Source organism: Taudactylus pleione, unplaced genomic scaffold (assembly GCF_031769625.1).
Source record: "Taudactylus pleione unplaced genomic scaffold, aTauple2 ptg000512l, whole genome shotgun sequence".
Lineage (NCBI taxonomy): Eukaryota > Metazoa > Chordata > Amphibia > Anura > Myobatrachidae > Taudactylus > Taudactylus pleione.
Genome location: NW_028284914.1, coordinates 2,800,750 through 2,817,820, shown reverse-complemented (window position 1 = coordinate 2,817,820; position 17,071 = coordinate 2,800,750). Strand labels below are relative to the sequence as shown.

Genomic DNA, 17,071 nt, shown 5'->3' with positions numbered 1-17,071 from the left:
TACGGCCGCATCCTCCCCTCGCTCGTCCAGCTAATGATCCCATCTTAACGATGCAACTTGCGAGCGCTTCATTTGCATATCCGGCCCCTTTTACCTTACGACCGTGCGGCCGCAACGACCGACTCTGAATGAGGTCCTGTATGTAATAAACGAGAAATGCTCCTCCAATATAACCTGCCCCTTATCCTTCTCTGTGTTCCTTTCAGTGAAAGACCTAGACACCGACAAGTATTTTCATCTGGTAAGTGAGTTATTCTCTTTAGCCCACGTCCTCACCGGGACGGATTTGGAACAGAGAAGCTAAGTAGGGACATTACATATAAAGAAACTGTATAGTACAATGTGTCAGATTAAACTGAATTACATCTGACTCTCTATTATTGTGTAGTTGTGACTTTAGTGCTGATTTGTAATAAGTTGTTCTTTAGTGTGTATATTGTCTCAGTTTCTAAAACACAACATAACAAACATGCATATAGCACCCCCTACAGGCTCTTAGAGAGCACTGCACCCTAATGAATTAGCTGTTTATTTATTAACAGTTATTTATATAACGCACACATATTCCGCAGCGCTTTACAGAGAATATCTGGCAATTCACATCAGTCCCTGCCCCAGTGGAGCTTACAATCTATATTCCCTACCACATACACACACACTAAGGTTCATTTTTTTTTTGTTGGGGGCCAATTAACTTACCAGTATATTTTTTAAGTGTGGGAGGAAACCGGAGCACCCGGAGGAAACTCACCCAAGCACAGGGAGAATATACAAACTCCACACAGGGTCGTAGTGGGAATCAAACCCACGACATCAGTGCTGTGAGGCAGTAATGCTAACCATTACACCGTCAGCTGTTTAATATGTTCCATCTATGGTAATGTATATTTCCTCAGTGGAGCTCATTTACGACACGCGGGATACACAATAGAAAGTGCCTTGGATTTGCACTAGTGCGCCTAACAAACCGCAGCCTCTTCGCCGCTCGCTGTGGGAGACGCCTCCTGAAACTATGAGTGCGCCTAGGTGTTCAGAGAGGTGGAAAATGAGGTGCACTGCGCAGAGCTAAACGTCACGTTCAGCTTTCTACCACTTCAGTAACGGTGCTTTCATTACATCAAACATCAGCCAGTTTACCCTATTTATGGCGTAAATGAGCCATAGAGTACCATTACTTTAATTGCCAAACAGGATTGGGTGCAAATTGTAAATGCATTAAACGGCCCTTTCTGTAGCGGTGATTGATGTCTTTATAACATCTTTTCCCCACAAGGAGAGGAAACGTTGTTACCGTGTTACCTTGTCTATGTCATCGTTTCTGTATAATTTTGTTGAGATTATCAGGGTTAATAGATTGAAAACATGAATGATTTTATAGACCAACCTTCATGTATAGGTTCATTTCTATATTGTCACAGGATATGCAGCACATTGTAAAGCTGTCAGCAGCACAATACAAATCGTTACGCTCAGGAGACGTACGAGCTGTACAACACACAGGCAAATGAAACCAAACAAGGAATATACATACCTACAACTGTACTTTATGTAACAATGTGTGTGTGTGTGTGTGTGTGTGTGTGTGTGTGTGTGTGTGTGTGTGTGTGTGTGTGTGTGTGTGTGTGAAAATAGGCCTTATGTATTAAATGTATAGTAGATTGTTTAGATAGATAGATAGATAGATAGATAGATAGATAGATAGATAGATAGATAGATATGGGATGGATAGATAGATATGAGATACAGTAGATAGATAGATATGAGATAAATAGATAGATATGAGATACAGTAGATAGATAGATGGATAGATAGATATGAGATACAGTAGATAGATAGATATGAGATAAATAGATAGATATGAGATACAGTAGATAGATAGATATGAGATAAATAGATAGATATGAGATACAGTAGATAGATAGATGGATAGATAGATATGAGATACAGTAGATAGATATGAGATAGATAGAGAGCTAGATGAGAGATAGATATGTGATAGATAGATAGATAGATAGATAGATAGATAGATAGATAGATAGATAGATAGATATTAGATATAATAGATAGGTTGATAGATATGAGATACATAGATATAGGATATATAGAAAGATACATAGATATGAGATAGAAACAGTATATACATAGATAGACACATATATATTAGATAGATAGATAGATAGATAGATAGATAGATAGATATGAGATAGCTAGCTATACATACAGGTAGACAGATATACATTAGATAGAAGATCTATAGACAGACATGAGATCTATAGATAGGCAGACAGACATGAGACCTGTAGATAGATTAAATTGTGTAATCTCTGAGCTGGATAATATACTTTATATAACTAATGACTTAAATATGTCCAGCTTTCTTCCTGTCGTTCCTCTGCAGAAGATTGATGTTAGGAGGGAGAGGATTCATTGACTGAGGCGGTAGAGTGTCTGTGACAGGCTTACCAGAAATGCAGAGTATAGATTTGTGGGATCAAACACGAGGGCAGGGCTAGTGATGTCACAGCAGCTCAGATGACTGCAGTCTCAGCTCTATAATATACAGCGTCCTAATGGGATCCAATTAGGAACCAAGGTGCTACACCTTTCTTAAATCTAGTGGGGAGGTAAAACTTTTACTTTTTAACAGAGCTGCAGTAGATTGCTGGGTAACACCCAACATTTTTTTTTAAACCCGCGCGTGCCTTATATATAAGAATTTACATTTTGAGGTTTAGTGGTCCTTGAGAAGTGGTGAAATGTCAAAGCAGCATTGATTGGTAGGAAACAAATGTAAGATCTACCAGGCAATTATCTTCATATTTGAAGAATAAAAATCCATATCAGCAATTGTGTTTTTGCTCTACATAGTGTGATCTGCGCCAAACTGATTCAGGGACAATTGAATTGGCTGCTGCGCAACCTCCTGACATTAATAAACAGGGCGCTGTATACAGTGAAATTTTTTTATTGTTTCATCACCTCTTCGCGCAAGTCAACCGTTCCACGGTCGCTGCTGTCTGCCTGAGAGGAGGGGCGAAGAGAGAGGGAACACAGAGCCCAGCAGATAAAAGACAGATGGAATATGTCATTTTAGAAAGTGAATTGAACTAGACGGGAGGGTTATAAGATAATCTTACAGATATTACAGAAGCCTTTCTAATTGGAATCAGCTCCTCACTCCTCCTCGGATAACATTTCCAGCCTGGGCACAGGAATCCGGGGTCATCTGAGGAATGCCAGGTTATGGCAGTGCCCGCCCCCCCGCTCTCTAGGAACAGACGTTACTGGCTTTCACACTCCCAAAGTAGAATTAGTATGCGGTCGCACAGACGGTTCTGATCTCCAGATATTAACAGAAACACGGAAGTAACACGCTTTGTGCGTGTGGATACATTTCCCTTTATAATGTCTCTGTGGGAGGTCAGGACACAGGTGATTGACAGATACCACAGGCCGGCTTCATGTTTTGTGTGACCGGGCTTCTGGGAGTGCACAATGCAGCTTCCTGTTGCTGTGTGTAGCTTATGTCACTTCAGTCTCATAGCTGCATCTGTTTCCGCATCTTTATAACTCTATATAATCAGAGATGACTTATTCAGTATAAAGGTGTCTGATTCCTATTCCATTCAGCAACATAATTCTGGTCTAAATCCCTATTAGATGCGGACCCTTTTGTACTTGTGCTTAAAGCAGGGGTGAGGAACCTTTTTTCTGCCGAGGGACATTTTGATATATAACATTATTCGCGGGCCTGGTGCAGGTCACGCCCCTCCATATGATGTCACACAGGGGCACGGCCACAATCGCCAGTGATTACAGCAATGCCCAGAGCATCCCTGGATGCTCCAGGGGGCTGTTAGGGCAGCACTGTGAACATCTGAAGCGCCCTAAGGATGCTCCAGGTGGCACTGCTGCATAGATCCTGGCTACAGCGTGCCATTCTAGGCACCCTGCTACCCAGATGAGGTTATCAGAAAAAAGCTCAGAGGGCCAGACCAAATGATTCCGAGGGCCTTATAAGGCCCCCGGGCAGGAGGTTCCCCATCCCTGGCCTAAAGGGTGAGTCCTATTGCAGAATCGGTTAGAAGTGAGGAGGGTTTCCCTCATCTGGGGCATCCACTGTAATGCTGCAGAATAGAGGCCGGGGACCCCAAGAGGAATTCACAATGTGCTAGTGGAAGGTGTGTCAGTACACGCTGCATCTGATTGGATGATGGTCACAGAACCTCTCCAATCAGATGTCACCCTTGCTTACACTTTAATACTACAGTGGTCTAATCTGTGATGTCACACACTAGGAACTGCCATGGAGTTTTGTCACCTACAGATGTCATTCACTGATTGGCTTATACATGACCTCATGACAGTTACTTAACTATACACTCGCTACTTTCTATGATTTTCAAACATGTCTTCGTATCATCTGGCACAGTTGCTCAACTGCCATGGAGACCATACTCAGAAGGAGCAAATGCACCTGCCATAGGATGTACACCAGGGAAGGGCGGTTTAGCGGCATTTACATAACGTTGCAGATGAACGACCTCCAATAGAGGCAGCTGTCATTTTTTTTAAGGGGACACATGACCCCCTTATTGTCAGATGTATCCCTGTGTACCGTCCATGTACAATCTCAGTGGGTTGTGTCTGCTGTCTGTCATGTTTACTGTCCTTTCCCGGTCTGGCCGCGTCCTCCGTCTGCCTATGATGTCATATGCAGCCTGCTGATGTCACACATGTCTCTTGCAGTCGGGACACCTCCCCTAGTTATTGTCATACTAACTAGGAAAACTCCTGTTAGGAGGGTTTTTCTACACTCAGGGCCTGATTCAGAGCCACTCGTAAGCGGCCACTCGTTCGCTCCGAGCGATGTTTCCCAACTGCGCATGCGTATGGAACGTAATACGCATGCGCGAACCAGTCAGTGCGGCCGAAAATCGTTTGTTCGCTAAATAGCGAATGCCTGCTAATATGACTGACAGGAGGAGGCGTATGTGGGTGGTAACAGGGGAAGGTGCTTGAAAATGGGGAGTGGAGATCAGAACGCAGGCGTGCTTAAAGGTCAAAACGGGCGTTTTATGGGTGTGCATAATTAATACAGCAGCATCACTAACCACATCACTGGGTTATTTTATAGCCAGAACTGCTCACAAATTTGTGGTAGCAAAAACCAACCACAAGAATAGCGAGCAGTTCATACGCTGTTCGATGTACTCGATTAATAAATAGCGGACATGACGTAGGATGCGAGCGGCCAGGGGGCGTAGTTTTCCAAAAAACGACCGGAAGTTTGGTTCGCTCGTTCAGACATAGAGGCGTGAACAGACCGCAAAGAGCGAACGGTTCATTTGAATAGCCACCCCTATTTTCTGGACGAGCGAGCGCTATTTGCGTCCAGCCCTGAATCAGGCCCTCAGCTCTTAATATTTACATAAGGTAAATACAAAATGGATAATAAAATTACATGAGCAGAGTCCTTGTAATACATGCCAGAACTAAATAAGTGCTGATATTACATTTAATATTAAAGTTACTTAAGAGAGAGTAAAGTAAATATTGTAATTTACTGTGTGAGTTCTGCTCCATAAGTATTATTATATTATTATCATTTATTTATATGGAGCCACAAGAGTTCCGCAGCGCCTTACATAGTACATAACCAAATAAATGACTTACAGTACAATACAATACAATGCAAGACAAGGACAGGGATAATATATATTGCTACATTCGCGACCATAACACCCAGATAAGCAACAGAGCATAAGCCATCAAGTGTTAGGTGCCCTAGTGGGGAGTAAGAAGTAGGTGAACATAAAAGTAAGGAGAAGTACAAGAGGGTAGAGGGCCCTGCTCGCAAGAGCTTACATTCTAAAGGGGAGGAGCAGACAAGCAGGCATGACACAGATGGGGTAGACAGGGAGGAAGGAGCATGTAGCAGCGAGTTAGGATGAGAGCTGTAATAATATACTATATAAAGTACATTATTGCACCATGTACAGGATTGTCAGCTGCGTACTGTATTATGCTGTCACTTGCTATGTTTATCTGTCTCTCACACCTCAGTGTTGTTTCCTCTCCAGGTTCTCCCGACAGATGACGTCCAGGAAAACAGGAAATCTCACAGACAGAGCCACAGGAAGAAGGTTCTGCCCGAGATCTATCTCACTCGCCTGCTGTCTACAAAGGTACCAAGACTAGTGACTGTACACCACAGCTACCCCCTAAGTGTACAGTATATACCCTTCAGCCTCATCCTGGGTGTACAGTATATACCCTACAGCCTCCTACAGTATATACCCTACAGCCTCCTCCTGGGTGTACAGTATATATACCCTACAGCCTCCTGGGTGTACAATATATACCCTACAGCCTCCTCCTGGGTGTACAGTATATATACCCTACAGCCTCCTCCTGGGTGTACAGTATATACCCTACAGCCTCCTCCAGGGTGTACAGTATATATACCCTACAGCCTCCTCCTGGGTGTACAGTATATATACCCTACAGCCTCCTCCTGGGTATACAATGTATACCCTACAGCCTCCTCCTGGGTGTACAGTATATATACCCTACAGCCTCCTCCTGGGTGTACAGTATATATACCCTACAGCCTCCTCCTGGGTGTACAATATATAGCCTACAGCCTCCTCCTGGGTGTACAGTACATATACCCTACAGCCTCATCCTGGGTGTACAGTATGTATACCCTACAGCCTCCTCCCGGGTGTACAATATATACCCTAAAGCCTCCTCCATGGTGTACAGTATATACGCCACAGCCTCCTCCTGGGTGTACAGTATATACCCTACAGCCTCCTCCTGGGTGTACAGTATATACCCTACAGGCTCCCCCTAGGTGTACAGTATATACCCTACAGGCTCCCCCTAGGTGTACAGTATATACCCTACAGCCTCCCCCTGGGTGTACAGTATATACCCCACAGCCTCCCCCTAGGTGTACAGTATATACCCTACAGCCTCATCCTGGGTGTACAGTATATACCTCACAGCCTCCCCCTAGGTGTACAGTATATACCCCACAGCCTCCTCCTGGGTGTACAGTATATATACCCTACAGCCTCCTCCTGGGTGTACAGTATATATACCCTACAGCCTCCTCCTGGGTGTACAATATATACCCTACAGCCTCCTCCTGGGTGTACAGTATATATACCCTACAGCCTCATCCTGGGTGTACAGTATGTATACCCTACAGCCTCCTCCCGGGTGTACAATATATACCCTAAAGCCTCCTCCATGGTGTACAGTATATATGCCACAGCCTCCTCCTGGGTGTACAGTATATACCCTACAGCCTCCTCCTGGGTGTACAGTATATACCCTACAGGCTCCCCCTAGGTGTACAGTATATACCCTACAGGCTCCCCCTAGGTGTACAGTATATACCCTACAGCCTCCCCCTGGGTGTACAGTATATACCCCACAGCCTCCCCCTAGGTGTACAGTATATACCCTACAGCCTCATCCTGGGTGTACAGTATATACCTCACAGCCTCCCCCTAGGTGTACAGTATATATCCCACAGCCTCCCCCTAGGTGTACAGTATATACCTCACAACTTCCTCCTGAGTATCCTGAGAATATACAGAGTTATGCTCCTTTGTATATAGAATATACCCTGTTCTGCACCCACAAAGACACCTCTTGCATGCACATGAGGAACCAAGGAGGTTTTAATTTGCACGTGTCCAAACCCCAGTGGGTATGGGGATCATTAAAAACCCTGTATTTTATATTTAGACTTTGCACAGCTACAGCCACCGGGTGAATGGTAAATTCTCCAGCTGTATCAGATGCATCACTTTTGGTTTTCAGGGAACGCTGCAGAAATTCTTGGATGACCTGTTCCGAGCGATCCTCTGCATCCGCGACGACCGGCCGCCCCTGGCCATCAAATACTTCTTTGACTTCCTTGAGGAGCAGGCAGAGAAGAGAGGGATCTCTGACCCAGACACGCTCCACATCTGGAAGACCAACAGGTGAGCGGCGAGCAGCGGCGCGGTGTCCGTGTATGATCTCCTAGTGCTGATACTAGAGAGAGTAGTAACGGTCCATTCATGCTAAACAGGGCTCCCAAACGGTTTAGAGTAAAGTCTCCATTGGAAGCTATGTGTTGTCAGTAGTTTCCTCTTCCCCCTATCCATAGACGTTTGGGGGTATATTCACTAAAGTGAGAGTTTTTAGAAGTTTAGATGTTGCCCATAGCAACCAATCAGATTCCAGCTATTCTCTTCTAGACGGTGCTAGGCTTAGTACATCTCTCCCCCAATCACACAGAGCCTGTGACTGCACAAACCTGTACATTGCATTCCTTGCCAGTTAGATTTCTGGACAACCACTGGTCAGAGGAAGCCCACACAGAACAATTTTACCCCATGTTAGTCTAAAATGGACATATGGTTCAATGCAGCAGTCACCGTATAGGTGACCAAACTTGTGCATGGTGGGAGTGGTCCCTTAAATACTTTGCCATTGGTCATATTTGCAGTGACATGCACACACGTGTCTTGTTGCAGCTACCACCTAAGGGCCGTATTCAATTAGTGGCGAAAACAGACGTTTTTCGCCAACAAACGCCTGGTCTGGGATGGAGAAAACTTATCGCCTGTTTTTTTTGGCGAAAATATCACCCTCTTTTTGGCAAAAAAAACGGCCATTTCCGTCGCTAATTGAATACTGCCCTTAGAGGTCTATTTACTAAGCAGTGTTAGGAGACAGAGTGAAAAGTGATAAGAAAGTGGTAAGGTTCCAGCCAATCAGCTCTCACCTGTCATCTCACAGGCTGTGTTTGAAAACTGACAGTTGGGAGCTGATTGGCTGGAACCTTATCACTTTCTTATCACTTTTCACTCTGTCTCCTAACACTGCTTAGTAAATAGACCCCTAAGTCTCCATCCTGCTTCCTGTAACTTCCCAGTGAGCCCCTGTTTTTGCCCCCCACATCTTCCATCTACACCGTCATCACTGCATTCTGCTTTTCTGCCCCACAGTCTTCCTCTGCGTTTCTGGGTAAACATCCTGAAAAATCCGGAGTTCGTGTTTGATATGGAGAAGTCCGACCACATGGACGCCTGTCTGTCGGTCATCGCCCAGGCGTTCATCGATGCGTGTTCAATCTCCGATATGCAGCTGGGGAAGGTGAGGAGCGCTGGGAATCTTCCTACCTTGTCCTAACCCTTTAAGTTAATGACCATTTACAATATAATAATGTAAGAATTTGGGGGAAGAACTGGAGGAGTTTTCCCGTACAAAGTAAAGGCTTAAAACGCTCCAGCTTGGCATGTACTGTAGATTTTGAAATTAGAATTTTTTTTTTAATCTTAATATTTCTGTTAGGAAATCCTGATGTTATCCACAAACCAGTCACATATTACCTAACCACACACTTGGAGTTTATACACTTTACATACCATTTCACAGTCTGATCTATTTACTAAGTTCTGGTCCCCATACTGTCGTCTGATCTATAATAACTTTATTGGCACAGAAACCAGGCATGCCTGAGATTGGTCCTGTTATCCCGTGTATAGTTTGTGCAGTGAATTGTGGTCGCATTGCTGTGTTCTTTTAGTCTGTGATGTGTATTTGGCCTCTTTGGGTCTCTAGGGCTTATTGCACAGCTGGTTGTGTTTTCGGTGACGAGAGTTCAGTGACCTACGCACACAAGTACTCGCGGCAAAGTGCCTTTAGGGGACAACTTCAAAAGATACCAATTAACTGAACAAGTGGGCCACACACCGATTTATCCAGAGAGAGCGTGAGAGTCTGGGGCGAGGAAAATGGCGGGCGGGTGTCAGCTAGACTAAGTGTGCCCATCTCAGGTCCTTACGTGCGACCGTTTATAGGGGGAACTTATCAGTAGTGTTTTGTTTTCTTCAAGTGGTGTATGGTGTATTGGCGTCACATTAGGAAACACGCCTTCTCTCTTTATAAGTATTCGTGAAGGCTGCCATTTTGCTTACCTCAGTACAGGCAAAGCTAAAAATGAACAGCATCAACCAAAAATTCTCAGGGCCTGATTCAGAGGCGCTCGCTGTTTGCGTGCGCTCGCTCTGAATCAGGGCGTTCTTTTTTTTTTTTTTTCCGGCGTCCAGGCCGCTCACACAGGTGTGGGTGACCACCCACAGCTTGTGCGAGCGGCCTGGCGATGGTCACGATTATCGGCTCCTGCAAGCCCGAGTGGACTTCCTGCTCTAATAGAGCAGGAAGTCCACTACTGGATGTCAGTAGGGCCACCCACAAACGGCAGGCGTTCCTAAGGGAACACCTGTGTTTGTGCAGCCACCCCCCCCCCCCCCCCCCCCCCGACTCCCCACCTACAAAACGGGGTGAGCTGTCAATCAACATCGACAGCCACCCCATCTTGTAGTGAGCCCCAGAGCTGCCGTCGCTCACTGGGGCTCGCGAATGCGCACGACGAAGGCGGCGCATGTGCAGTGTGGGATTCTCAAACCGCTTGCGAGCGCTGTGCGCTCAAGAGCGGGTCTGAAACAGGCCCTCAGTGAGCACCACTAGCGCCTCCTAGCGTTTGTACCCATGTATCCTTACTGCAATTCGTCTTATAAATAAGAGTTTAAAAGGAGATTCCTTACTGCCATTGCATTTTCCCTCTGTTGTTCTAGATTTCTTCCTGTAGCCTCCATCTTCTAAAGAGACAAGTAGAGGTGTCGGCCAACCAATCAGATTCTAGCTATCCTCTTATAGATTGTAATCAGTAAATGATAGCTAGAAGCTGATTGGTTGCTATGGGAAACACCTCCACTTGACCTCTTTCAAAGATTTGGCACTTCTCACCTTTAGTAGGCTGCTATTTGTCTCTATTGCCCCCTACAGGTTTCCTCTGTTATTGTTTATGCAGCAAGTTCTCCCGTCAGAGTTATAGTTCGTTTTTTTTCCTCTCTGGCTCTAACTGGTGTATATGACATAAATTCCAGGATTCTCCTACTAACAAGCTGCTGTACGCCAAGGAGATTCCGGAGTACAGGAAGATTGTGCAGAGATATTACCGGCAGATCAAAGAGATGAGTCCGCTGAGCGAGCAGGAGATGAACGCACATCTTGCCGAGGAGTCACGGGTAAGAGACCGATCGCACCAGCGTGAGACGTCTTCAGAGCGCTGATTACCAGTACAGAGAGAATGTAGCCTAAGGGGGCCATAGCATGTGGTTGTCGCCATTTATCTCATTTCCTAATATATATTTTTCGTTATCTGTCTCAGAAATACCACAATAAATTTAACACCAACGTGGCGATGGCTGAAATTTACAAGTACGCCAAAAAATACCGCACTCAGGTAAGCAGCCGCCATAACCCCTTCTAACGGCCACGTTTATCTCAGCGACAGGTCAGACACGTCCTGCATGGTGTCCTCAGCCCCCTTGTACCTTCTCTCCCCGCAGATTGTGACCGCCCTTGAAGCAAACCCCACCACCAAACGTGGGCAGCTACAGCACAAATTCGAGCAGGTGATTGTGCTAATGGAGGACGATATCTACACATGTAGCAGCGAAGCGTAGGAGCGGCCAGCTGGGACCCCTCTGTTCCGGAACGTTGGAAAGCGAATCTTTGTTGCAGAACTCTTGGATAATGAGAGATCGTGGAACATATTTGTCCACACCCCCATCTGGTCTCTGCCAGGGTGGCGGGCATAAAGGACCGCCTGTTACATGCAGCGTGACGGAAGGCTGGCGCCATAGCCTCACAATTATGACAGAACTGAGAATCTGGACCCCACTTTCTAGAGGATATAGTCATTTCAGGATTATACTGTCTTGGATATTTGCCTTCCTCAGTGACTGATACCCGACGAGCACCATTTTGCCGTAGTCCGGACTATTCTCCGTTGTGCCACGGAATATTTTGGACACGTACTGTTTTCATTAAAAGATTTGTATCTCACAGACCAGATTCTGCACTGTACATGTGACCGGAAGCATCGCCCTTTTCTATTAATCATGTCTATGACCACACGCGCACTGATAGGGGAACGACCACTTCTGAAGGCTGGGGACATCTCTCCGCTGCGGAACTGGCAGTGGAAGTTAGTGGTACCTGACTTTACATGAATTGGTCTAAGTGCCTTATTGACAGATCTCAGGATGTGAAAAGGGAGCAAAGATGCTTGGTGTAATGTAGGAACCGGTTTTCTGCAGGAGCTAATGACGTGGCGCGTCCCTCATCCAGTAATGTTGGGGCGTGCACCTCAATGCACTTCAATCCATTCCAGATATTACCGACTATAGGAAAATATTCTTTAACCTCCCTGGGAACTACAGTTATAGGGAGATGCAGTGTTAGGCTAATGCTACATGGGCGGTTTTGACTCTCCAAGGTTAATCTCATTTTACTTTTTAAATGCACATTCATTGTACTGAATTGGTCTCCTCCTCCTGAATGAGTAGTTATTGGGTCATCCTATTAAACTGTATGGTTGGGGGGACATGAATCGTCTGACTATCGTGGTAAACAATCAAAGTGCGCAATTGTAGGGAATGATTGCTCCACATTAAGATTAGAAATCACTTGGGTAGGAGAGGGCGTAGGAGAAAGTGACATCAGTATCTCGCCTTAAGAACGCTTATCAGAATGCGCCCATGTAACCTAGCGCTAAGTGACACCTCAATAACATGTCTTCTTGTGGGCTTTGTATTAATGAGGAGGGGGCATATTACCTGTACAGTGCAGGAGGCGTGTTCACCCGCACGCAGCACAGCGGACATTATATTATAATGCACTATGTATTTTCTGTATAGGGAAAATAGACAAATCTTCAGCATTCAGAGGGACAGCGCCCCCCACTGGACGCCCAGCGCTTTGCTGGAGACGAGGTGCTGTATTTCTGCAGATTCCATTGGTGAAGGTTACCTGCCAGTGTTATAAATGTGACGTTACTTGCTGCCAGCATGAAGTATAAAATGGTGCATTAATCAGTGTCACCTCCTCCTGGTGAGGACGGGTTATTAATGCTGCAATAGACTAGGGGTTAGACAGGAGAATAAAATCCAAATTCCAGCATGAAGATTGCTTTGGACAGAATTAGACTAGAAATGCAAGAAATAGCAAATTTATGGATCTCCAGCTGTTGAACTACAAGTTCCAGCATGCAGGTTGCAAACCACTGGTTGCCTACGGCCTGTGCGACTCCCCCAAATAAACTCTTCCTCTCTGCAAGACAGCAGAATGTTCTTACAGTATGATTGTGATGTCTCCATTTGTGGTAGGTGGGTTCTTTACTGGTGACCGCTGCACCAGTTACCATCCGGGCAGTCTATGTACCAGGAGGACGGCGACCAGGTAGCTGGCTATCGCAAACCAGTTCTCTGCCCGTATTGGCTTTTCAGCCACATAAACATAATATATGAAAAATGACAGAGCCAAGTACTCGATGCTGTGAATATCTGCTGAGCAGAGATCTTTCGTAAATAAGAGACATTAACGTGCACCATTTGCAGACAGTTATTTTGTGGGCTGAAGCAATATTCAGATGCAGCCTCACCACTAAGAATAGGCGTCTCTGCGGCACTACAAGAGGCACCTAGTGGAGGCTGCCATCTTGTGGGTGGATTTAATGTTTGTGATAGTTAATTCTGTCAATTTATTAGCAACAGTGATGTCTCTAGTTCACAGTGCATTCACAGGCTGCTTTTGCATATTAGTTTGGCTCACAAAATGGCTGCCTCCACTGAGGAGGGGACAGGTGCACTTTTAGTGGACAGACAGAGTAAATAAAAAAACATTTTGGCTTTATACAAAGTGACTCCACTTCGGTCCATTGCAGGATAGGATTGACCTCTGCTATGGAGAAGTATTTATCTGTCAGGACTCAGGAGCCTGTAGTGCATTATGAGAGGGTTCCTGGCATAATTAGGATAGGGGCTCTGAGACCCCCTCCCCCCCCTCCCCACTGTTATTAAACCACTTTCCAGTAAAGTGGCCATTTAAAATAATTTCTGATAGTTTTATGGCTCCCTCTCCGATGTGAAGCCCCCTCCTCAGAGGAAGAGCTGGAATCAGTCTAAATTTCAGATGGACCCTTAAATACCTCTTCTGGCAGAGGCCCCTGCACCCTAATAGAAGGAGATGATGCACACTGTATGTAGATGTATATAACATGTTATTATAAGTATTATTGTTCTATTGTGAGATTATTTGTAATAAAAATGAATATTTAAAAGCCTGATGAACTTCGTAGCTTATTGCAAGAAACTCTCAGCTGTCTGAAGCAAACATTCGAAAATCATGAAATAAAAACTATTTACATAAAAACTGTATACACATACAGGCTATACAAATCTAGTCACCCAGCTGGGGACGTTTCACACTTTGCTGTGTTACAAGTACAACATAGAAGCATGATGGTTTTAATTTAAAAAATGATTCCCACCAAAATACAGAGGGGCCTATTCATCATACCTAATCTAATAATCGACGGAGGTAATTAGGTTTAGAACTTCCATGGCGTTCTACCTAATTACCGGAGGAATTCATCCTCCCCATAATTATCTATTCCGAAAAGCTGTCATTTTTGCAATGACAGCTTTTCGGGAAATATTTATCCCTCTCTACCTTACCGCAGCCAGAATCAGTGCTGCGCATGCGCTGTTACATTCGTAAAGCCAGCGCATGCGGAGCACTGCCTACAGCGGCGGTAAGTTTGTGTCCCCTCCCATCCCCGCACCTACCTGCCTTCTGCGTCTCCGGCAGGTGTGCGGTCATGTGGTCTCCCAGCAGCACACAGTAGTTTAGGGGGAAAAAAAAGGGGGGGGGGGAGGGGGTGTTCTAAAATTTAGTGTTCTGCTGGGAGGACACGTGTCAGACCAGCTTCCATAGCCAGAGGACGCACCAGAGCGCCGGAGGAAGACGCCGGGGGACCTGCACACGCTGACAGTGGCGAATAGTAACTCAATCAATAGTAACTCAAATTCCGAAAATACATAATTTTCAGAATTTGATGAATACCATAATTTCCATATCCCCCATACTAATGTATTAATGTATGGGGAGTGTGGAAATTAACGCAGGGGGACTTAACACAGGAGATATCACCGATATCTCCTGTGTTAAGTCTCTTCAGGAATACTAAAATAACGTTAATCAAGGAAAATGTCCTTAAAAACATTATTTTAGTGTTGATGAATAGGCCCCTCAGTATTAATACTTGGTAGAAGGAACCACCTTTAGCAGCAACTATAGCTTGGTGTCTATTTGTGTGAGTGTCCATCAGTACTACACAAAATAACATAGGCTCCATCAGTGTGTAGGGTGATTCATGGAGGATAGTCATTTTTAAATGTGGCTCAATTATATTGAGATCTAAGGACCCATTTAATTTATCTCTCATGTGTGTAATGTTCTCTATTTCATTCTAATCTCCCGACAGAGCAGGTAGACCACTGCTTCCCCTAACAGCCATTAAACTGCGCCTCATATCATTCATAATGTCCCAACCAGGGCCGGCTCTAGGGGGCGTTCGACCAGTACGGTCCCATAGAGGGCGCACCCCTCCCCAACATCCCGATTTCAGCAGGACAGTACAGTCCTGCTGTTCCACCCGTGGGCCGAAGTGGCCCGCGGGTGGTTAAATCGGGAGGTTGGGGGACCGCCACAGTGCCGGATCCCGGAGTCAGAATGGATGCTGCGTGCGGAATCCATTCAGTGACAGGAGATGGCTAGGGGAAGCCCAGCCAGTGAGGCTCCCCCCCCACAAGTATGGGGACTATGTGCAAAAATAATCTGCGCCAAGGCCATACTACTGTATTGATTATACATATCTACAAGTTGAATCAAATTACGCAACGAGAGGTCTTGTTACCTTATTTATTGAACCACCCTCATACTAAGCCTAATACAGAAGATTTTACAGACATTTCTTGCAGAAGGATAATTAGCGCTGTAGACTGCAGTCCCCATGTAGAATGACAGGGACTGCAGTCTGACTCCTATGTACCACACTCTGAGAAGCACAGCTTTTTGAAGTTTAGCTCCATTGGTTAATGGGAATATTCGGAGGAGAGGGATCCCGCAGCCTCAGTCCAGCTCCAGACTATGACACTATACATGTGCAGGGTCAGAATCTTCATAGGTGTCTTCAAAAATATGAAACTCTGCCAGAGATGTAACTCGCATGGACAGTGGTCATCACTACCGCCGTCCCTGCCAGTTAGTACATAACAAGACATGTGTAAAAGGGGGAAGAAAAAAAAGGCAGCCACAAGACGGACTTAAAATATATATAGTGGTAATGCTGCCATTAATAGTCTAAATGGCAGCCTCAGGATCCCGAAGGTGAGTATCGGCAGTTAGGGGAGGGCTAGCCACTAGGGGTAGGGTGCGGTTAGGTTTAGGCACTGAGGGGTGGTTATGTTTAGGCACTAGGGATGGGAGTGTTAGGTTTAGGGTGCAGGGAGGTTAGTGCTAGCATACTTTCCTATGGGTGTCAGGATTCTGGCTGTCGGTATTCTGACCAGTGTCATCCCGACCGCCAGCAATCCATACCCAACACATTAATACATAGGCCCCCTAGGATTTCTCTGGGTCACTTCACATCTGCTGCTCCAGTGTAGCTCTTGCTGAATGCTTTAGGTCAGGGCTAGCCAACCTCGGTCCTCGTGAGCTACCAACAGTTCGTTTCCAGACCACCTAGCAGGTGCACAGGTGTACTCATTACTAACACATTTGAAAATATCCACAGGTGGAGCTAATTATATCACTGGTGATTCTGTGATGAGACCTGCAAAACATGATCTGTTGGTAGCTCTTGAGGACCAGGGTTGGCTACCACTGCTTTAGGTCATAGTCATGTTAGACGATAAGTCTACATTCATTTCCAGGTGCTCTTGTAGGCAGCAGACAATTTTCTTTGTACTTTGCTCAGTTCATTTTTCCCCCCTCTACGAATTTTCCAGTCCCTGCTGCAGAGAAGCCTCCCCATATTGTGAGGCTAACCTACAGTGGTGGTAGAGTTTCCATAAACTACAGTCCCCAGTGGGCCTGAACCGTGCATGTTCTACAGGTCTCCTGGTTGGTGCACATACTGACAGACATGCAT

At 45.4% G+C, this 17,071-nt stretch overlaps 1 protein-coding gene across 1 annotated transcript in view; it reads left to right on the top strand.

Moving 5' to 3' along the window:
* The window catches only part of PLXND1 (plexin D1), a 158,872-nt gene extending 144,672 nt beyond the window's left edge, over positions 1-14,200 (top strand). The window contains exons 30-36 of the mRNA XM_088450238.1: positions 207-241; positions 6,084-6,188; positions 7,840-8,003; positions 9,015-9,162; positions 10,959-11,099; positions 11,243-11,317; positions 11,424-14,200. Of these exons, the coding sequence (XP_088306364.1) occupies positions 207-241; positions 6,084-6,188; positions 7,840-8,003; positions 9,015-9,162; positions 10,959-11,099; positions 11,243-11,317; positions 11,424-11,540 (785 nt within the window). The 3' untranslated portion in view covers positions 11,541-14,200. The remainder of the gene's footprint in view (positions 1-206; positions 242-6,083; positions 6,189-7,839; positions 8,004-9,014; positions 9,163-10,958; positions 11,100-11,242; positions 11,318-11,423) is intronic.
* Positions 14,201-17,071: the final 2,871 nt, after the last annotated feature.